A 22,801-nucleotide genomic window follows, 5' to 3' on the forward strand; every position below is an offset into this window, starting at 1 on the left:
CAGCCCTGATTTTATTTTTTTTCTTCTGCTCTGTGTCGTCTAGTGAGGGGCTCTTTGAAAATGTATAGCGTTCGCTCCCGTTCTTAAGGATAAACCAAGGATTATGAAGTATCAGGCACTATTGCTGTTCTGGGTGACACTTGATTGTCAGTGATGTAAATGGTAAATTTTTTAAAAACTTACATTCGTATAATGTTACACGTTCTGTGTCAGTAGAGGACTTTTTCGCAAAAGCCCTGAGAGATGAGCAGGGGCTTGCTTGGCCATGGGCAGAGCTGAGTAGTGTAAACAGATGTGTGTTGTCGCAGAGAGGTTAGCTTTTCTTTCCTGAGAAGTGTAAGTACATCAGTGGGTCTGGAGCTCAGGAGCCGGTGAAGGAGAGGCCGGGAAGGTGCCTGGAGTAATAGTGGGAGGTCTGGTCTACCCTTTTGGAGGAGTTTATTGAAGCCGGTGGAAACCAATGGAAATTACAAAAACAGTTGCCTTTATTGGTTTGGAGGCTTACAGAAGTAATAATAGACGCTGTAAAAATTTAAACAGCACTGAAGTATATATGATGGAAATATTAAATCCCTTACAGCCACCATCCTGCCACCCAAAATAACCACTATGAATAGTTTGGTGTATATTCCTTTAGATCTACTTATATTTGCATATGCTAACGTAGTGTAGCATTACCATTTTTGCAAATTGGGTAGAGATTTTTTTTTGGCTGTTATGTTTCCTGTGCTATTCCTAGCATTTAGAATGGCATATGATATGGCATGTAGTGCACTCCTAATGAACTATTTAATGATTGAGTGAAGAACATGATTCAGAGATCAAACACTGAATGGGGTCTGGCTATGTTTGTTCGGTCAAGGTGGTAAATTTTTTTTTAAGTTGGTTGCCAACATTTTTAAATTCATAACTTTCACATAGAGCCTGATTTCTGGCTTTCCTTGAGAATATTGGAACATTTGGCAACACAAAGCCCAAATTCCATTGTTCTTGTTGGATCTCCTTTAGATGCGCATGAATCTGTATTTACATCAGTATGGCTCTGTTGATATTCACCTTCATTGCCTAATGTCCAGGGTGTTCAAACCATTGTTTATTTATTCTGTCTGTATCTTTAGTTGTCTTAGGTGGGAGGATACATCTGGTCTCATGCCACCTTTATCCCAATCAGAAGTGCCAGTGTTTTCCTGAAAGGAATAAATTTGTATTTAAAAAACAACAACAACATCTTACAAGTTAGGCTTATAAGCATTACCTGCTTCTACCCCCTCCCCATCCCATTACTGTCAATTGATAAAACTTTACTATTGTTTTTATGTAATCCATTTCTTATCACCCAAATAATTTAGCATTAAAATAAAGATAGGTGTCTGCCCAGGCTGATGTGGCTCAGTTGGTTGGAGTGTCATCCCATACACTGAAAGGTTGCGGGTTCGATTTCCGGTCAGGGCACATTCCTAGGTTGTGGGTTCCATCCCCGGTTGGGGTGCATAGGGGAAGGCAACTGATAGATGTTTCTCTCTTAATAACATGTCCTTGGGTGAGGATTAAAAAGAAAAATAGACTTCCTCCGAGTAAAAATAAAAAATGGAAAGAAGAAAAGTTTTGAAAGTACATGTTGAAGAATAAGAAAAAAGTAAGCGAAGCCTCTTTGGTTTGTATTGTTCAAAGGCACTGCTGTAGGGGTGAGAAACCCCAGGTAATTAGTGTGAGATGTGTTAAAGGAAGGACTGACACACCTATTTCCTAATGTGTTATGTTTCCAGTTTGGTAAATACATATTTTCCAGAGATATTTATAGTTTATTTTTTGGGTTCTAGATAATCAAGCAAAAGAAAGATGAGCTTCGTCTATGGATTGCAGTCTGCTACTAGAAACTGTGTTTCCTTCCGATTTAATTTACGGACCAACTGGAGAAAATGTAACAGAACAGCTATAACCTCACTGGACTGTCATCAAGTACAACTTAACCACATAGTAAATAATATTGAATGCAAACTGGGAGTAAATCGGTGTAATAGGGTGACTTCTCTGCCTGGAAACTCACATTTCTATAGAACTTTTAATAACAAAAGTGCAGGATACCTCTCGAGTCTTAAAAGCAAGGACAATAAGTGTACAGCATGGCGTGACTCTTTTCCAAGACAGAAATTGATAGAAGAAGTTGCAGTAGGTCCCGCTCTTTCAGTATTGCATCCTCTAAACTGCTTTCCCATAAGAGACATCAGGAGTTTCCACACTTCTCCACGGTGGCAAGCTGCTCCCATCCCTCTCTTGTGGATAATTCTTAAACCAGTGCAGAAACTACTTGCAATCATTGTTGGCAGGTAAAATGCTTTGAAAAAAATAAGCTTTTGTATTAAAGGATATTGGTAAAACTACACTTTGAAGGAAAATTCGTTAGATTTCCCTCCCATAGTTAGCTCAAAGTTAAGATTCAGTTTTGTTATATAGGACTTAGTAATCTTGAAATAATTTACTGCATATTATCTTTTAAAAATTATTCTTACATATCTCATATAGACACTTTTTAAAAGATTGACCTTGTATATGTGACTGCAAAAAGAATCAGAAATGTTGATTATAACTCATGGATAAGAACGGTGCTTTACAAACATCCAATTTTTAGTGTATGGAATTTGAGGCAGTGGATCACGAAACTGAAGAATTTTGCTTATTTAAGAATGAGCTTGCCTAGCTGGATTGGCTCAGTGGTTGAGCGGCACCTATGTACCAGGAGATCACAGTTTGATTCCCTGTCAGAGCATGTGCTGTGTTGCAGGCTCCATCCCCAGTAGGGGGCGTGCAGGAGGCAACTGGTCAATGATTCTCTTCATTGATGTTTCTTCTCTCCTTCTCCCTCTCTAAAATCAATAAAAATGTATTTTTAAAAAAGAATGAGCTGTTACACCTAAAACTAATACAAAATAATATTGAATGTAAACTAAGTGAAAAATAAAATTTAAAGTTCTCTTAAGAAAATTAAAAAAATAAAGTGAAGGAGTTAATACTTTTTTAAAAAAAGAACAGAACAAAGAATGGGCTCACTCCTAGCCAAGTTAATTCTTAAACCATTAATATTTACTTATTTTTTTCTATTCTATTTTTAACAAATCTTTATTATTTTCTCTTGGTAGCCCTTTATAATAATTACTATTTTTACAGCTAAATGGCAGTACTTTATATTTGATTTAATTTGCTCTCCCCATAAGCCTGTTTTCTCTTATTTGGCTCCATGAAGATTGAAGAACGGTAAAGTTAAGCATATCTCCATAAAGCTTTCTTATGTTTAATAACAGTGAACTTCCTTCTAGCCTTCTTACTTTCACACCAGCCCAGTTTTGTTTTTATCAAAATTGAGAACTTGTACCCTGTAATTTATTGTGTTCTTTATGATTTGGCATCAGCATGCGGAAAATAGACAGCTAGATTAGCTCTCAGTTTAACCACTGTCGAAGAAAACCAGAACTCGGCCATAGTTAAAGCAGTAAAAACAGATTTTATTCTGGAGTATTGTAGTAGGGGAAAGGAGGCCTTGGTGTGGAACCAGAGCCAATTCTGAATACAGCATGGCAAAATAGGAATTAATTTCTAGCTGAGGAGCAGGGGGCAGGGGTCGGCAGATGGAAAATTAGAGGCAACATTGGGAGTAAGGGGAGATTCTGCCTGAACAGACCTAACAGGATTCTTGCTGAAGGCAGGTGAGGGTGATCGGGTATCACCTGGAGGCTGGTGGAGGATGCAGCTCCCAGTTAGATTCAGGGGTGATCAGATATGGAGGATGGGGGATTCTGGCTAATATTGGACCATGCAGTGTCTGAAAGTGAAGGCCTAGTTGAAGAGGAGTTCAGGAGACCCCGAGTTGCGTTTGCTGGAGGAAAGAATCCTTCCATCCTTTTAAATTATTTATTTTAACGTTTTTATTGTTGTGGTTATGACTGTAAATTTTCTTTTAGAATATGTTAAATTTAAACAAATAATGACAAGTCATGTAAAGTTTTAAATAGGAAATAAGTATACTTCATAGGTTGGTTTAATCTTTTCAGGTTGAAACTTTAGACTAAATTTTAGAGGCATTTTCAGTGTGACAACAAAATTAAGATAATTTAAAGAAGTTATTTTATAAAATAATTTTTTGTGAAGAGAATGATGTGTATGTTTTAAATTTTTGTTGTGCTTTTGCAGATGAACTCGCAAGGAAAATATTTTTGTACCAGTCTTGAAAACATTGCTTGTTGTCAGAATGGCTCTGGGCTCTGATAAGCGGCAGGGAGTGTTGTTGCCGGGTAGAAATGGGAGCTCCTCAGGTGTTACCTATAAAATCTCCGATTTCCTTCTTTTCTTTGCTTGTGCTCTTATTACCTGTCCTTTGTCATGTTCTAGGGCAGCGGTTGTCAACCTGTGGGTCGCGACCCCTTTGGCGGTAGAACGACCCTTTCACAGGGGTCGTCTAAGACCATCCTGCATATCAGATATTTACATTACGATTCGTAACAGTAGCAACATTACAGTTATGAAGTAGCAACGAAAATAATTTTATGGTTGGGGGTCACCACAACATAAGGAACTGTATTTAAAGGGCCAGAAGGTTGAGAACCACTGTTCTAGGGGATGGAGTTTCTGCTACTGAGCAATACTTACCTCTCAAATCAGTGCTGAGGTAGTTTCACTTGCTGAAGCACTGGCAGCTTATGCTGGGGGTCTGATGAGCCGTGGGGAGAATGGTGGTTCAAGGTAGAGATGTTTATGTGGGCAGTCCATTCCCTATGACGTGGTCAAGGGCTCAGACTCTGGAATCACATTGCTTCATTGTTTGGTTTTCCTCTTATCACCTCTACGACCTAGGGCAAATTGCTTAACTTCCCTCCGTCTCCATTTTCTCTCCTGTAATGGTTCTTATGAAGGTTGAATGAGATGACATCTGTATGATGATTAGAAGAGTACATTATATGTGGTCAGCAGTCAGTCAGTGTTAACTAGTGGTAGTTGTAGTAATAAACCCCCTCATTTAACGTTTACTTTTAAATAACTGAAGAAAGTTAAAATGAACATTAGACTTTTTAACTATTGCTCTATATAGTTTTTTCATTTAGCTAAGAATTTTATAAATTTAAAAAAAACATTTATACCGAGAAATATCATAAATTCAAGTATTTGATGACATAAAATTCTAGCAGTAAGCATTTAGTTTTGGTGATATGTGCTGATACTATTATTAGAACCTTGACTTTTTCTTTTCGATCTAGGGGCATAAGGAAATGGTGGCACGCACTTCCTCCCAACAAGAAGGAACACTTTAAAGAAAGTGTAAGGGAGAACAAATGGAAGTTACTCCTGGGGTTGAGTACTTTTGGATTTCTCTTCGTAGTGTTTTATTTCACTCACCTGGAAGTGAGTCCAATCACAGGAAGGACCAAGCTACTGCTGTTGGGGAAAGAGCATTTCAGTCTTTTAGCAGAACTGGAATATGAAGCAGTAAGTAGTAAGGATTGTTTTTAATTAATTGCTTAATATAGTACTGAAAGCAGGAAAGGTTCTCAAATATTTATTGTAGACTTTGATAGGAAATTAGCATCTTACCTTCCCTCTCCCCCCTCCTGCCCCCCCCCCGCCCCCTCGCCCCTGACCCCCAGCAAAGGCTCAGACCTTTCATATTTAGTATTCTACTGACTATCTTGCTTTCCTCCCATTCACCCAGCTAACTCCTTTTTATCACAGGTCAGCTTAAATGCCACTTTCTCTGGAGAGCTTTCCTTCATTATCCAAACTGGGCTAGGCAGGGGCTACAGTGGGCTCAAGGGGGTCTCCTTCATATCGACTGACTTAGGAATCAGCGCCTTTGCAGTTGTGCCCAGTGCTTGGGGTTATTTCTCCTACTTTATTTTTTCTTTGCATATGATACTTTTCCTTGAAAGCACTTATCACATGGGTAACATAATTATTTACACGATTATTTACTTGCTGATTTGTCTTCCTTAGAGCAAGCTCCATGGGGGCAGAGACCCTTTCTGTTTTGTTTATGATTTTCTCTAGTACAGTGCACAAAGCAGTGCTTAGTATCTATTTAGGTCTATAGTCTTGATTTTTTGTACCTTGAAAGTAAAGTAGAATAAAAGGTTTTTGATTTATTTTGTAATATCAGTTTTGACAATTTATGATAGTTTTTGAACGCAAAATAAAGTTGGAATTTCGAAGCCTTGGCTACTTAGGGCGTATAACTCAGGTGGCTAACCATTTTGCACTACTAGTGAGCTCTGAAGATCATCTTTCTGTCGCCAGTGCATAGCAGTACATCGTGTGTGCTCAATCCGTGTTCACGTCTCACAAACCCCCTGGATAGCTCTGTCAGGGTTAGAACTTTATCTCTTTTGTTCCAACTGAGTTTCCGAGTTTGCCCGTGGGAAGGTATCATTAAAAAGAGAAATAACAATGTTTTTTTCACTGGAACATCCTTCCTAGTAGAATTTATACAGAGCTTTGAGATGTTTCTTAGAATATAATCTAGTCAGAGGCAAATTTGAGGAAAGTGTTTGGGAAATACTGACATGGGCCAACTTCTACCATTCACATTACCAGGAAGCTTTAAAAAATGATACACATGTACATACATATATTTTCTTCTTTATTTCTTATTTTTTAATCTACAAATTTAATACCTCCTTGGTACGAAAATTCAAACACATGTTCTTAGAGGGCTGTTACTAAGTACTGTAACTGCAGTAGTTTTTCCTTATTCATGGTTCCTTTTCTTTTTAGCCTCCACTCTGATTTTATTAACAGTTTTGGGTTTACAACACTTGGTAGGGTAAGCATTCCCCAAGCAGACAGAATATCTTTTCCCATCAAACATTCAGGTAAAGGAGACAAGTTATTTGCATAAGCCTGTTTAAGCATTCCAGCTTTCATAATCCCATCAGCCCTTCCATTCGGAGAAAAACCTTTATGTTCTCTCAGTCTAATTGTAGCTCACACCAGGGCTTCACCAATGGATTTTGGTACCCCCGTTTGTGGGGCTCCATGTCAAGGAGTCCAGAAACTTCTCTATTCTTGACCCTTTTACCCACTCTGATGTAAAGGCTTTGGGTTCCCAGTGAGGGGTTGAGTCAAGGGACCCAGGTTTTTTTTGTCAGTCTTCATCTTGTTTTATCTCCCTAACTATTGCTTGAAGGAATTACAGGTCATATTTCTCATTATAATATTTGAATCTTGGCTTTCAAAATGTCTCCAAACAGGATAAATAAAGTAGACTTGCATGGGGCCCTTTAATTCTGGGAGTTCAGTGGGGGTCCTTTTGGCCTGCTTCACCTTGGGTAGTTGTTCTATATTAAAACCTTCGCTTGAACCCCATCAGTGTCTGTTTTTTTCATATCTAACCACTCAGCATAATATAGAGAAAATGATATGCCCAGTAGTTCTAAAAAGTTTAGTAATTTCTTTTCAATCTGTGTGAATAAAACACTTAAAATTAATGAAATGTGGGATTTTTTTTTGTAGAGGCTTAACTTTCTTATTAAGTATAAGGTGTTTTTATATTCAGGAGGTTATGAAAATAATTTTCTTCTGTATTTTCCTTTCTTTTATGAAATCTTTATGTTCTCTAGGCAATATTTTGTTTTCTAAAATACTTATAAAAATAGAAATAACACGTAAGCATTTTATTTACTTACTAGAGGCCCGGTGCATGAAATTTGTGCATAAGGGGGGGGGGTCCCCTCAGCCCGGCCTGCACCCTCTCCAATCCAGGACCCCTTGGGGGATGTCCGACAGCCTCTCGCAATCCGGGACCACTGGCTCCTAACCACTCGCCTGCATGCCTGATCGCCCCTAACTGCCTCTACCTGCCTGCCTTTTTGCCTCTAACTGCTCCCTGCTGCCCTGATTGCCCCTAATCGCCTCTGCCTCACCCCGCACCCAGGACCCAGGATTCCCTCCTCCGGCCGGTCGCAGGCACCCGGGACCTGGGCTTCCCTCCCTCTGGCCGGCCACAAGTACCCAGGCCCCGGGCTGGCTTCACCCGGGTCGGCCATAGCCGCAGGGGACCATGGGCAGGCGGCTTTGTCCTGGCTGCCGCAGCCGCAGGCGCTGGCACCTGGGACTGCGGAGTGGGTGGCTTGTCCCTCTCCCAGGCTGCAGGTGCAGGTGCAGCCATTGGCTCCCAGGATCGTGGGGCGGGTGTTTTGTCCCTCTCCCGGGCCATAGCCCCAGCCGCTGGTGCCCAGGACCGCAGGGCAGACAGCTCGCCCCTCTGCCGAGGTGCAGAAGCAGCTGCTGGCGCCTGGGACCGTGGGGCGGGTGGCTTGTCACTCTCCTGGGCCGCAGCCTGGCTCCCCATTCCTCTCTTCCCAGTGCTGAGTGTCTGAGCAGTGATGGTGTGACCCATTTGCATATTAGCTCTTTATTATATAGGATAGGCCAGTGGTTGGTAAACTGTGGCTCGCGAGCCACATGCGGCTCTTTGGCCCCTTGAGTGTGGCTCTTCCACAAAATACCAACTTCTGCGCATGGGCCACGAAGTTTCAATCACACTGTACATGTGCGCCCACACGTGGTATTTTGTGGAAGAGCCACACTGAAGGTGCCAAAGAGCCACATGTGGCTCGCGAGCTGCAGTTTGCTGACCACTGGGATAGGCTAATAGAAAAGATGAGTAAAGATTTTATTTGAACTAATTTATGAGAAAAATTTTAGTTATTAGAATTTATTCAATTTGTGAGAAACCACATTGCCTTTGCAAGAAAATTCAAATTTGAGAAATTTGAGTGTTTTATATATGCGAATATTTACATAATCAAAAATTAAAATGTTCGACAATAAGTAACCATATAACTCTCATGAAGCAATATAAACATTTTGTCAAGCTAAAACTCTTAAAGTCAAATTTTCTTTCTAACCTTTCAGTACATGGAAGAATTTAAAAATGATATGCTAACTGAGAAAGATGCCCAGTACCTGAACATTAAAGAAGTGTTTTATCATTTAATTGAATGCAATAAAGATATCCCAGGGATCTCCGAGATCAAGTGGATCATTCATGTGGTTGATTCCCCAGATATAAATGCCTTTGTGCTTCCGGTAAGTAAATGTTCTCGAGCCTAATTTTTTTTTTAAAATATATTTTATTGATTTTTTACAGAGAGGAAGGGAGAGAGATAGAGAGTTAGAAACATCGATGAGAGAGAAACATCGATCAGCTGCCTCCTGCACATCTCCCACTGGGGATATGCCCGCAACCCAGGTACATGCTCTTGACCGGAATCGAACCTGGGACCTTTCAGTCCGCAGGCTGACGCTCTATCCACTGAGCCAAACCGGTTTCGGCTCTCGAGCCTAATTTTTAATTGTTAAATTTAACTTTCTTGTTTTTTTTTAATGTGTTCTAATTGCTTATATTATTTTCATTATGGTGCAGAATGGACATGTGTTTGTCTTCACTGGGCTTTTCAATGCTGTGGCTAATGTGCACCAACTTGCCTTCATTCTGGGCCATGAAATAGCACATGCAGTACTTGAGCACGCTGTAAGTACCTAAAGTGAGTGCTCCGTTGTTGAAATACTGTAGTTAGCAAGTGAAATCTTTTAAAGAGCTGAATCTTTTCAGTTTTCTTTATTTGTCTTTCTCTTTCTTTTGGATGGAATTTTAGTTTTCAGTTATTGTCTTATTCTGTTACCTAAAAAAATATGATTGTCTAATTTGGGGAGTTTTTATGGTCTTTAGTATTTGATATTGAATAATTAGTGTTTCTCTTAAGTACTATTTTTATCACCTGTCTCTTTTACTAAGAAGTAATTATTCTCAACCTCTAATTATTTCAAATTAGGTTTAAAATTTTTTATAATTATTAACATACTGGTAATCTAGTCAGAAAATTAATTGTAGGAAAGTGATATTACTATTTAAGTGGGTAAATTGGTTTTCTTGCTTTTTTATTCATTCTCTGAGGATAGCTTGGAGCATCTTTGAAAATGTCTAGAAAGATATGCCATATATAATTAATGTAGAGAAATAATGATACCTTGCCATTTTACAGTTTATTGAGCTTTTTAACACGTACCTTCTCATTCATAATTTCAATGCCATCCCCATGAGGTATGTATTTAATATCCCATATTGTCTATGAGGAAATCAATGTTTAAAAAGGCTCTAAGTAACATCACTGATGTGACAAAGTGGAAGAATTGGGACTTTAACCCAGGTCTTCTGTTTGCAAGTCCATTGTTGCTCCCTTTTACCACCGTTACCTGGTTGTTGGCAGCACTTTCTTATAGGTCACAGAATTCAAATTGGTTCATGTTCCTGTGAAGGCACATCTGTTTGTTTGACTTGGTGTGAGCCCATAGAAGTTCATATTTATTTACTCATATTTTATTTTTATTCATTAAAAGTTATGCATGGCTCTTTTTTTAAATCCATTTATTTATTGATATACAGCACAGGGAATATAGTCAAAATATTGTAATAGCTTATGGTGAATAATGTATAAGGTATATAAGCGTTGAATCACTCTTTGAAACTAATATAATATTGTATGCCAATTATACTTTAATAAAAGTTTTTAAAAATATGCATGGCTCTTTTGTCCACATAATCAGAGAGAGGTATATTCTCTTTAATTGAAAATGTGAAGGTAAATAGTGAAAGGATTGTGAAATGCTATATAGGAAATGCAAGTAATATTAACTTTAAATGGAAATGATAATATTACTAATTTCTTTAAAATTCATCTCAAAATCTACCTATTCCTTAGAGTATTAATTAGATGAGGTGGGCTAAAGTTGTGCTTTTCTGAAGCACAAATAGCAAAAATCTTTATTTCTTCTGAGTTGTAGGAAAAATTTAAAAATATCTCCTTTAAACAAACATATACAAGAATAAATCTGAGCAGTTAAAATAGATTTTATCTTTCAAGAAATGGCTTCAGAACTATAAAATCAATTAATTTTGGCCATTTTTAGCATTTAAAAGCTGTTAATATTTAGTGCATTGTTTTCCTGGCATCTCATTCAATGCTGCATTCAGCATATTGTTACCATCTCTGTCAGTGCAAGAACAATAATTAGATGAGACGTAAAAAGTAAATAGCAGCCTTAGAAATAGAAAATAGTTACCAATATTACTTTGGCAGAGGTCTTAGACATGAGCAACACTGTGTTTTCTCTTTTAGGAGTCTCCATTTTGATTTGATGGAGCCTTTTATGTTGTATTCTTTAGTCCACAAATAACAGATTTTTCTGTATAATAGCAATTATATTCTTCAGTAATTAATAACAGAGATTGTTTTCTTCCCTAACAACTTCATCGTTTGGAATTTTACTCTTTCATGCTAAAATAATTCCGTGTTTCTTATGACCCACAGTGCTTTTCTTTTTTAAATCTTCACCCGAAGATATTTTTTCCATTATTTTTTAGTGAGAGTGGAAGGGAGGGATAGAGGGCAAAGAGGACCGAGAGGGAGAGAGGAAGAAACATCGATGTGACAGAGACACATCAATTAGTTGCCTCCCATGCGTGCCTCGACCGGGGCTGGGGATCGACACTGCAACTGCAGTACATGCCCTTTACTGGGAATTGAACCCATGATCTTTGGGTGTGGGGGCTGGTGCTCTAACCATTTAGCAACACCGGCCATGGCTGACCCACAGTTCTTATCATGAAATAAAGAATGCTTCATGAGGGTAGATTATATTGTAAAGAGAAATATTCTAGAGGTTACTTTTAGTTGTTAGCCATGTTTTCATACATTGAAGTAATGATTTCTATATTGTCAGTATTAGCAACATTGTCACATACCTTCACATGAGGGATAGTATATTTTGGATTGTAGTCAAACTTTATTGTGCTCAGACTGGTGAAAATAGCGGTTAAGGCTTTTGTATTTTAAAGAAGATACAGTTTTCAGTCTAACAATGAACAATACTGTGCACTAGACTTATGAATATTATTACTAAAAACAACTATTTTAAGTAAAACCTTTTGTGATTATTGCTATAAGTAAATACAAAAATTCAAAGAATCCAGTTTCCTGGTGAGAAATACCAAACTTACAAAATTGCAAACCCATATAAAGTGAATCATACTTCATATATAAGGTCATGATGGCCAAAAGATTTTTATTTAAAGTAAACTTCTAATTTTTTTCTGAATTGTTCCTTGTTTTAACTGCTTCATGTGTTAGGTAGTGTGTAGTCTCTGTCCAAAAAGTATAATAAACACATTTATGTGATTTTAAAAAAGAATTAGCAACTATATTAGAAACTAAAATTTCTTGGGTTTGATTCCTAGTCCTTTTTCTAATAGCTGTGTAAATTGGGGGCAGCTTTTAACCTGGCTCCATCTTAGTTTCTTTAACTATAAAATAGGGATAATAGTACATATTTCACAAGATTGCTATGCTTTTTAATATAAGAAACCAGAAATTAATGAACCTGTCATTGTATCTGAGTGATGGTAAGTGCTCAGTATATGTGAGTGAATTAATCTCTCTCTCTCAAAGCTGGTTGATCAGTTGCTATGACATGCACTGACCACCAGGGGGCAGACGCTCAACACAGGAGCTGCCCCCTGGTGGTCAGTGTGCTCCCACAGCAGGAGTGCTGCTCAGCGAGCTTACAGAGCAGCGGTGGCAGGTGCAGTGGGCCGGGAATGAGTGGGAGCAGTGCTGCACAGCACCCGGCCCAGGCTTGGGCTCCTCCTCAGCTGCCTGCCACTTCATGCACTACTACACCCCTCGGGGGATGTCGGACTGCCAGGGATTGGGCTGAAACTGGCAGCCCAACATCCCTCGAGGGCTCCCGGATTGTGAGAGGGCGCAGGCCAGGCTGAGGGACCCCACTGGTGCATGAATGCGTGCACCGGGCCTCTAGTGAATATATAAGTATGTAAGCAAGGGATGGAACAAGCACACTGGGAAAGGATAAAGCACGCAGAAGAAAAAAAACCTTACAATCTTAGTTTTTGAAGGTTATTTAAACGTAAGTAGCTATTTAATGTGATTATACATGATGAACTAGAAAATGTAAGCATGTGCTGTCTCAATTTATTAAGTGTGATTTTCATTATTGTGATTATTCGCAGGCAGAAAAGGCCAGCGTGGTTCATTTATTGGATTTCCTAGGTCTAATTTTCCTCACAATGATTTGGGCCGTTTGTCCTCGAGACAGCTTGGCAATTGTGGGCCAGTGGTTGCAGTCTACATTGAAAGAGGTAAGTCTGAGACAATAACTTGAATTTCTAATGGCCTGTGGTGAGGATATTTTAATTTTACTGTAAAGCAACAAATGTCAGAGATGTTTTAACATATTGTCATGAAATCTGGGGACTAATTTGGTGTTTTATTGTTTTCTCATTTTGGGGGGATATTCTCTCAAATGATGGAAATAGATGGATTGGAAGAGTTTAGCCACTTTTGGCTTTACCTTCAAACTTTCCACTTTTGTTTCTCATATTGACTGTGGTGTACCCACTGGATGATTCTCTGCCCCCCCCCCCCAAATATTTGGATTTTCATGGAGAACTCTTAAAAGCTGTAAACTTCTATGGGCACAGGGTTGGCTGAGCTACTTTATCACCCTTACCTCCTCACTCCTAGTTAAACTAACATTGCCTAGAAAATACTGAAAGGACAGTCCTGTTAGGTGTTTGTTAACTTTTGTTTTAGTACTTATGTATAGTGATAATCATCTCATAAGATGTGTTGTCTCTCATTTTGTTCAAAACATAGCAATATTGAAAGTAGGTTTTGCAATCTTGATAATTGCTTTGTTAACTATGATTAATTATTTTATTTTACATCTTTTTTTTTCTTCAAATTTTTCTTCTTGTCCTGGGAGGTTTGGTTATTTAGGAACAATCTGTTATTTGTCTATTTAATGATTTTTGGAGCACCCATCAGAGTGCCATCTGGGTGCTGTTTAAATCTAATGTGTAAAATTCTTTGAGACAAATTGCTTTAGAAATTGGATAACTAAGTCTTTTATTCAGTGTTACCATATCATTTGGCTTCATTTATATTGAAATAAATGTTCTTAAAAAGAAAAAGAAGGAATGGTTATTGCTTAGGTTATAGGATCTCATCTTTTGAATTTTATTTCTGTTATGATGTGCTGGGAAGTCAAAGGAGTTAATTTAGTTTTTTCGCTATCTATCAATAGATAACCTTTTCCATAATGGAATCAGAAGATTTGGTCATAAAGATAACTTGTAGCTATTTCTTTTTTGAAATACTTGATGAATTCTGCTACTTCAGTATAATTCTTTAATTTAAGAATTAAAAAAAATAAAGTAGGAATTACTTCTCTTGGAACCCTTGTCCCCCTAAATCAAGTGTTCCCCAAACTTCAGTGACAAGGAAATATTTCTAGAAAGCTTTCCTGTTGTAATTAGAGAGTGAGAAGAATGAGTATAGTGAAGTCACTACGGAAGGGGAATTGCTGACATTTATCTGCAGGAGAAAGGAAGAGAAGAAGGAAGAAGGAAGGGCCCTCACTTAACCACTGGGGAGCTCTATGTTTGTGATCTTAAAGCTTTGGGTATAGTGAAGCAGCCCTCAATGAGTGCAACGAGGCAGGGTTTTGAGGGTTATTAATAATAATTATAGTAGCTAACTTATGAAATGCTTACCATATGTTAGGCACTAGGATAAACAGTACAGATGAATTATGTACAGGGGTTAAGAATACAGGCTCTGATCAGATGAATTTAGACTCTTTAGATCTAAACTCTATAGAACCTGGGCAGGTTACTTTACTTATATAGGTCTCAATATCTTCATTTGTGAATTGAAGTAATAATATTGGCTAATTCAAAACATTGTTGTGAAATGAATGATACATTTTAAGCAGGATTTCTCAATGTAACCCCAGCCCTACTGATATTTTTGGACTGGATAATGCTTTTTTTTTTTTAAATATTTTTATTGATTTCAGGGAGGAAGGGAGAGAGAGAGAGAGAGAGAGAGAGAGAGAGAGAGAGAGAGAGAAGAGAGAGAAACATCAATGATGAGAGAGAATCATTGATTGGCTGCATCCTGCACATCCCCTACTGGGGATCGAGCCCACAACCTGGGCATGTGTTCTTGACCAAATTGAACCTGGGACGCTTCAGTCTGACGGCTGACGCTCTATCCACTGAGCCAAACCAGCTAGGGTTAGACTGGAAAATTCTTTTTGGAGAGTTGTTCTGTGCACTGCAGGGTGTTTAGGAGCCTTTAAGCATCTAGCTGCCTCTAAACATCTGGCCTCTATCCACTAGATGCCAGTAACATTCTTCCTTCCCACCCTCCCCGTCCTACTCCCCCAGACAATCAAAACTGACTCCAGATACTTCCAAGTGTCCCCAGGGGGCACAGTTACATCCCTTAGGAACCACTGATTTAAAGCATTTAGCACAGTGCCCGGCACAGAGTAAGGACCCAGTAAATAGGAGCTATTATCATTGTTTGCTCATTTTATCCTCTCTGCAACATGTGATGCTACTGGGCTTAGATGTGTTAAATAATTAGCCCAGGGTGAACAGTTAAAAAGTGTCAGCATGTGGACTTGAACCTGATTTTGTCTCCTTTGAAAGCCAGTGTTTTTAATTAGTTATACTATCAGTGGACTTGATGGGACACCTGGAGATGAATTGTGGAGAGTGAAGACACTGTATGACACAGTTTAGCAACCTAAAACAGACATTACCGAGGAGGAAGGAAGTAATATACAATGGTCACATACTGTGAGTCAGATTGATTATATTATTTCTAGCTCTCACTGGCATGTACTTCTGAAAAATTGCTTTCCCAATTAATAGCTTTTTTTCTCAAAAGTTCTGCCTATTGATCCATCTCCTGCAAAGTTTCAGTGCTTACTGAAAATGAGAATTTAACTGGAAAGCATTCACATAAATACAAGTAATTAGGAAAATTAAAGTTACAATATCTATTTGCATTTTTTAATTGAGGTTGGAAGAAAATTTCATTTTCCTAACTAATCAATACCTAGAAAAAAAGGAAATTAAGATAGTTCGTCAAAGAAAGAACATTCTGCTATATGGTTAATTTTCCAACTGAAATAAATCCTCTGGTAGTGTCACTGGCTATTATATGGCTATACTTTTTCAATTTTCTTTTAAAACTCCAAGATCAAACTATTCCTTGGCCATAATAAAAGGCTGCATCAATAAGCTTTCTTAGGGAATCTTCCACATAGTAGGTGGAGATTATAAATGGGCAAAAAGTACACTATGTGATACAATAGACTCTCCAGAAGTTTGTAGCCATGGTTTTGTTTTTATTCTTTCTATGTTTTAAAAATATTAATCTCTGGTGGAGGAAATAAAGGCTGCACTGTATGTTTTATGCCAAGGTGTTCTTTAAATGTTAATAAGTGGAGAGTATAAAAACAATCTTGATTCTAGGTACTCCACAGAATTAACTTTAAAAGTTTCATTTTGCTGTGAAATAACCTGAGTGGAGCTTTTCTTCTCTATTTCTTCTTAGTATTTGTTCAGTAGACCATACAGTAGAACACTGGAGGCTGAAGCTGACAAAATTGGACTACAGCTTGCTGCAAAGGTAAAATGTTCAGCAGTTGAGAATACACAGTGTCCTTCACACAGTAAAAGATAAATGTGTATTGTCTTAATGAAGTTTGGCATGGACAGTGAATGAGAGATTGTATTCAGTTTTTCATTAACACCATTTTAAATCTGCACCGTCTGGAAGCTAACGTTCTCTTTATTGTACTCTTTTCCCTTATTTTGTGGATCTAAGGTGGCTTTTTGAATAAATAAGATGATGTGTAGCTGTTTTTCCAGACTGGGAGAAAGGTTTATCATATTGTAGCTATGATCCCAGCGAAGCAAACTGAATTTTCACCATTAAAATAAACGATAGAAGAGCAGACTTATTACTCTGTATCTTTCAGATTACTTTTGTTATAGCAGGTGGCTTATTTTTACTCTCCATAGACTGCAGCTCTGGGTGTTTACCCTGATTTAAGTTAGCTTTGTTCATGTCTGCTTAACAGGGCACTTGACGCTGGGTTGCTGTTTTTAAGCACCTGCGATAACTGAGTATTAGCAGTAGTAGGATTTAATTAGGAGTAAACCTGAACTTTTTAAAATGAGTGAAAACAATGCTACTTCATATATTAAATTCAAAATGTATTTGATTCTTTGTTGAGTTTTCTATAGTTATTAAAAGTCCTAACTATTAAAAATCATTATTATTTGAACTTCTCATTTTGAGTTTTATGGATTTAATTTCATAAATCAAGATATTACTCATTCACAAAAGCAAAAGCAGTTTTTTAGATGTTACATAAGTAGAATTGAGTAAATTATCAGATGGGTAGATGAAGAGGTTCCCAAATCATTGTCCACAGATTGGCTATCTCATGATTTTCCTAAAACTAATGTACGACAGTTTATGAAATTTTCCTTTTAGGTAAGTGTGTTCTAGTTGAGAAATCTTTTCCCATCTCAATGAATTGTTCCTGTTGTATTTCAAGAAGCTCTATTGTTTTGTTATTTTTTAGTATATAATATATAGAAAGAAGTTAAGATATTTTCCCTCATATGGATAGCACTGTTTATCTAAGAGTCATTTTTCTTCACTGTACTTCAGTGTCTCTGTCATAAATTTGGGAGACTATGTGGAGGTTTGTTTCTGGACGCCTTCCCTATTCTATTCCATTGGCCTTTTATTTATTTTTGAGCCAAATGACATCATCTCTGTAGCTTTGTAATAAGTCTTAAGATCTGAGAGCTGTCCTCCAGTGTTGTTCTACAAGATTGACTTGTTATTTTTAGTCTTTTGTTTTTCCATATACATTTCATATATGGAATATATGAAATTACATTATCAAATTACACCCCTTTACAAAAACATGCCTGGGATTTTGTTTGGAGTTGTGTACATTAAATATAGGTCCGTTTGGGGAAAGTTGACTAGTGTCATCAGTATTGAGTCTTCTAATCCATGAATGATATATTTATCCATTTATTTAAATATTCTATAATTTCTCTCAGTGATGTTTTGAGATTTTTGTGTGTGTGTGTATAGGACTTACATTTTTTGATGTTATAAACAGTGTCATTTAAAAAAATAAGCTTGCTTATATTGAGAAATACAGTTTGTTTTCATAATTAACCTTCTATCCAGAAACCTTGCTAACTTCACTTAATTCTAATAGTGTGTAGATTCTTTTAGATTTTACATATACACAGTTATCTTGTCTGTAAATAGTGACTGCTTTATTTTTCACTTCTAGTCCATACACACACATATATATTTTAAAAATATATTTTTATTGATTTTCAGAGAGGAAGAGATAGGGAGAGAAAGTTCCTTTATAATAAAAGGATAATATGCAAATTGACCCTGTCGGTGGAATGACTGGGAACAACCTGTCGCTATCACGTGCACAGACGCTCAACACAGGAGCTGCCCCCTGGTGGTCAGTGTGCTTCCACAGTGGGAGCACTGCTCAGCTAGAAGCCAGCTCATGGCTGGCCAGCACAGCGGCAGTGGCAGGAGTCTCTCCCGCCTCTGCTGCAGTGCTAAGGGTATTCGACTACTGGCTTAGGCCCACTCCCCAGGGGCTCCTGGGCTGCCAGAGGGATATCTGACTGCCAGCTTAGGCCTGATCCCCCAGGGAGCAGGCCTAAGCCAGCAGGTGGACATCCCCTGAGGGCTCCCAGGCTGCCAGGTAGCGGGCCTAAGCTGTCAGTCAGATATCCCCCAAGGGGTCCCAGACTGCAAGAGGGCATGGGCCGAGCTGAGGGACCCGCCTCCCAAGTGCATGAATTTTTGTGCACCAGGCCTCTAGTCAGTGATAAGACAGAAACATTGATTGGCTTCTTCCTGCATGCCCTCTACTGGGGATCAGTTCCACAACCCCATCATGTGCCCTGATTGGGAATTAAACCATGACTTTCTGGTTCATGGGTCGATTTCAGTCACTGAGCCACATCGGCCAGGCTGGATTGATCCTTTTATCAAGATGAAATCTTTCTGGTCTCTACTAATGCTTCTTATCTAATGTCCACTTTTTCCTTTATTACTATTGTTATGACAGCTTTCTTTTGATTAGTGCTTACATGGTATTATCTTTTCCATTCTTTTATTTTCAAGCTTTCTGTTTTCTTTTAAATATTTTTTCTTTTTAAAATATATTTTTTATTGATTTCAAAGAGGAAGGGAGAGGGAGAGATTGAAACATCAATGATGAGAATCATTGATTGACTGTCTCCTGCACACCCCCTACTGGGAACTGAGCCCGCAACCTGGGCATGTGCCCTTGACCGGAATTGAACCCAGGACCCTTTAGTCCATAGGCTGATGCTCTGTCCACTGAGCCAAACCAGCTAGGGTTGTTTTCTTATATGTGTGTCTCTTATAAGTAGTATGTAGCTGTTTGTTTGTTTTTTTTAATCTTTGCTCTTTTTTTGATCTATTTAGTTCATTTATATTTTCAATTTGTATTTCTTGATAAATAAAGACGTGGAACATATTTTCATGTGTGTGCTGGCCATTAATGTATTTTTTATTATCTTTTTAGATATTTTGCCCATTTTTATTGTTTTTCTTTTCTTTTTTGAAAAAAATATATTTTATTGATTTTTACAGAGAGAAGGGAGAGGGAGAGGGATAGAGAGTTAGAAACACTGATGAGAGAGAAACATCCATCAGCTGCCTCCTGCACACTCCCTACGGGGGATGTGCCCGCAACCAAGGTACATGCCCTTGACTGGAATCGAACCTGGGACCCTTCAGTCCGCAGGCCGATGCTCTATCCACTGAGCCAAACCGGTTAGGGCTTGTGTGAGTTTTTTAATACATTTGCTGGATACAAGTCCTTTGTCGAATATGTGCATTGCAAATATTTTCTCCCAATCGGTGGCTTGCTTTGTTATTTTATTAGTTGTGTGTTTTGGAGAATGAAAGTTAGAAATTTTTATGAAATCTAATTTTCTACTTTTGGGTTTACTCTTTTTTTCTGCCTTTCTAAGATGGGATATATATCATTGGCTATAAATTTTCCACTCTGCATTACTTTAGCTGTTATAGATTTCAATATGTGATATTTTCATTACCAGTTATCAGAACATGTTCTAATTTTCTTTGTGATTTCTAATTTTATCCATGTGTTATTCAAAAGGGAGTCATTTAGTATACAGATTTTGAGATTTGCCTAATGTTTTATTGCTTGTTTCTAATTCCTTTGTGGTTTAGAGAATAGCCTCTGTAAGATTTTAATCTTTTCAGATCTATTGGGACTTGTTTTATGGCACATCATCTAGTCTACCTTGCTGAATTTTCATCACTTGAAAAAAATGTGTATTCTGTATTTGTTGAGTGTATGTTTTATAAATATCAATTAGGTTAAGGTGGTTTATAGCATCACTGAGATTTTCTATATCCTTCTGATTTTTTGTCTACTGGTTCTTGAGAGAGGAGTGTTGAAATTTTTAAGTGTAATTGTGGATTTGTCTGTTATTTCTTATGTTAGTTTATACTTCATGAATTTTGATGCTCTGTATTAGGTATATACACATATGGGATTACTTTTCCCTCTTATTGAATTGACTGATCATTGTGAATTATCCCTTTGTCTCTAGTAATACTCAGTGAAGTATTTTTTATTTGACATTAATTTTTTTACATTATTTTCTACATTAATATAGCCACTCCAGTTTTCTTGTGTGTTACTGTTCAGTTGCTATATCTTTTTCTACCCATTTACTTTCAAACTATTTGAATGTTTGTATTTAAATGCATCTCTTATAGATTGGCATAAACTAGATCTTCCTTTTTTATTCAGTTTGACAATCTCTGCTTTTATCTTGAAGTGTATAGTCCATTTATATTTAATGTAATTATCAATATTGATGTATTTAGGTCAGCCATTTTGCTATTTCCTTTTTATTTGTGTTACCTATTTTTTTGTTTCTCTGTTCCTTTTTTTCTGCTTTTGAGTTAATCAAATATTTTTTTTGTGTGTTTTATTTTATCTCCTTCATTGGCTTTCTAGATATAATTCAGCATTTTAAAAAAAATTCATTGCTTTTAGAGAGAGGAAGGGAGAGATAGATAGATAGATAGGTAGATAGAGAGAAACATTGAAGTGAGAGAGAAATATCGATCGGTTGCCTCCTCATGTGTCCTAACTGGGGATCAAACCAACATCCTGAGTATGTGCCCTGACCGGGAATCATACCTGCCACCTTTTGGTACATGGAATGATGCTCCATCTTACTGAGCCACGCCTACCAGGGTAATCATACTCCCCTTTAAAAAATATGTATATATTTGTGTATGTAGCCATACATTTCATCGTCTTATAGAAAGTCATTTAGTGTTACAATGGGAAATAACAGCCTTCACTGCCTCTTCCCTTAGAGCCAGCAGTAAAAATCACCTTAAATTTGTTTAACTATTTACCTCTATAATTCTGTGTAATATGTTTATTTTGTAATTTCTTGACTCATTAGGTTTTGACATTATTGGTTTCTTGTTATAGAAGATTTAGTCTTTTATACCCTAATGATTTTAAGTGCTTATTTGGCACCTCTGTTCCTCCTTGGTTAAGTATCTGTTCAAATCTTGCCATATTCTAGTTGAATTGTTTGTTTTCTTACTGTTGACTTTATTATTATTATAATTATTATTATTGTTAATCTTCATCTGAAGATATTTTTCCATTGTTGTTTAGAGAGAGTGGGAGCGGGGGGTGGGGGGGGGAAGAGAGAGAGAGAGAGAGAGGGAGAAAGATATTGATTGGTCGCCTCCCCGATGGGCTGGGGAACAAGCATGCAACCGAGGTATGTGCCTTTGATTGGAATCAAACCCAGGACCCTTCACTGCACAGGATGAGGCTCTATCCACTGAGCAAAACTGGCTAGGGTTTACTGTTGGCTTTAGAGTGTTATTTACATATTCTGGATACAGTCATTTGTTGGATATGTGAAAGTAGTTTTTCCTTATCTATGACTCATCTTTTCCTTAACAAGGTTTTTATTTTTTGCAGAGCAAATATTATTAATTTTAATGAAATCCAAGGAGCCTCTATACCAATTTCTGGGGCAATCTTTTTTTCTGGTATAATCCTCACAAATTCTAGCCCCTTGTGCAGCCCTGAACTTTTGTTTTCTAATTCTTTAGCTCATCCTGTCTCACCATGCTCTGCTTAGAAGTCCTACCTCCCTCTGTGTGGTCAGGAAACTGTCCTAGCAGAGGGCAGGGGCAAGTCTGGGGATCACCTTAGTGCCGTGGTCGGCAAACTGTAGCTCGCGAGCCACATGTGGCTCTTTGGCCCTTTGAGTGTGGCCACGAAGTTTCAATCGCACTGTACGTGCGCGCCCGCATGTGGTATTTTGTGGAAGAGCCACACTCAGGGGGCCACAGTTTACCGACCACTGCCTTAGTGCTTATCTTTCTCTCAAGAATTACATTATTGTCCTACTTGTTGTTCAGAACTGAAAATGTTTGCCTCATATATCTGTCCAGTTTTATAGATATTTATGGTGGGAGGACAAGTCCAGTAATAGTTACTCTCTCATGGATGGAACTGTAAACCCCAAAATTTGTGACTCATGATTGTCTGTCCTTGTTTTATAAGAAGGTGCCAAGAAACTTTTTAGAAGCTATGCTGTCACTGTTTGGGGGAAGTAGGGGGGGTTCTCCATTCATTGTGGAGACTTGACTTAATTTGCTGTTTGAACCTCACACCTCCCCCCTTCTTTCCTGGATACCAAATACTGAACCTTCCTGCGTTCCCACAGTGAGGGTATCCGTCCAGGAAGCAATATGGTGTCATGATA

General features: G+C 37.9%; 1 protein-coding gene across 2 annotated transcripts in view; it reads left to right on the top strand.

Moving 5' to 3' along the window:
• OMA1 (OMA1 zinc metallopeptidase) overlaps window positions 1–22,801 on the top strand; it is a gene marked incomplete at its 5' end in the record, with an annotated part of 524,473 nt that overhangs the window by 1,301 nt on the left and 500,371 nt on the right. Inside the window, 6 exons of one of the 2 annotated variants that reach the window (XM_081088464.1) lie at window positions 1,821–2,327; window positions 5,247–5,475; window positions 8,899–9,072; window positions 9,410–9,517; window positions 13,073–13,201; window positions 16,476–16,550. In XM_081088464.1, coding sequence (XP_080944590.1) covers window positions 1,840–2,327; window positions 5,247–5,475; window positions 8,899–9,072; window positions 9,410–9,517; window positions 13,073–13,201; window positions 16,476–16,550 — 1,203 coding nt within the window. Of the gene's footprint in view, window positions 1–1,820; window positions 2,328–5,246; window positions 5,476–8,898; window positions 9,073–9,409; window positions 9,518–13,072; window positions 13,202–16,475; window positions 16,551–22,801 lie in introns of those variants that run through there. The other variant, XM_081088465.1, reaches the window with a different exon arrangement.

Source organism: Myotis nattereri (assembly GCF_964212035.1).
Source record: "Myotis nattereri genome assembly, chromosome: 3".
NCBI classification, from domain to species: domain Eukaryota; kingdom Metazoa; phylum Chordata; class Mammalia; order Chiroptera; family Vespertilionidae; genus Myotis; species Myotis nattereri.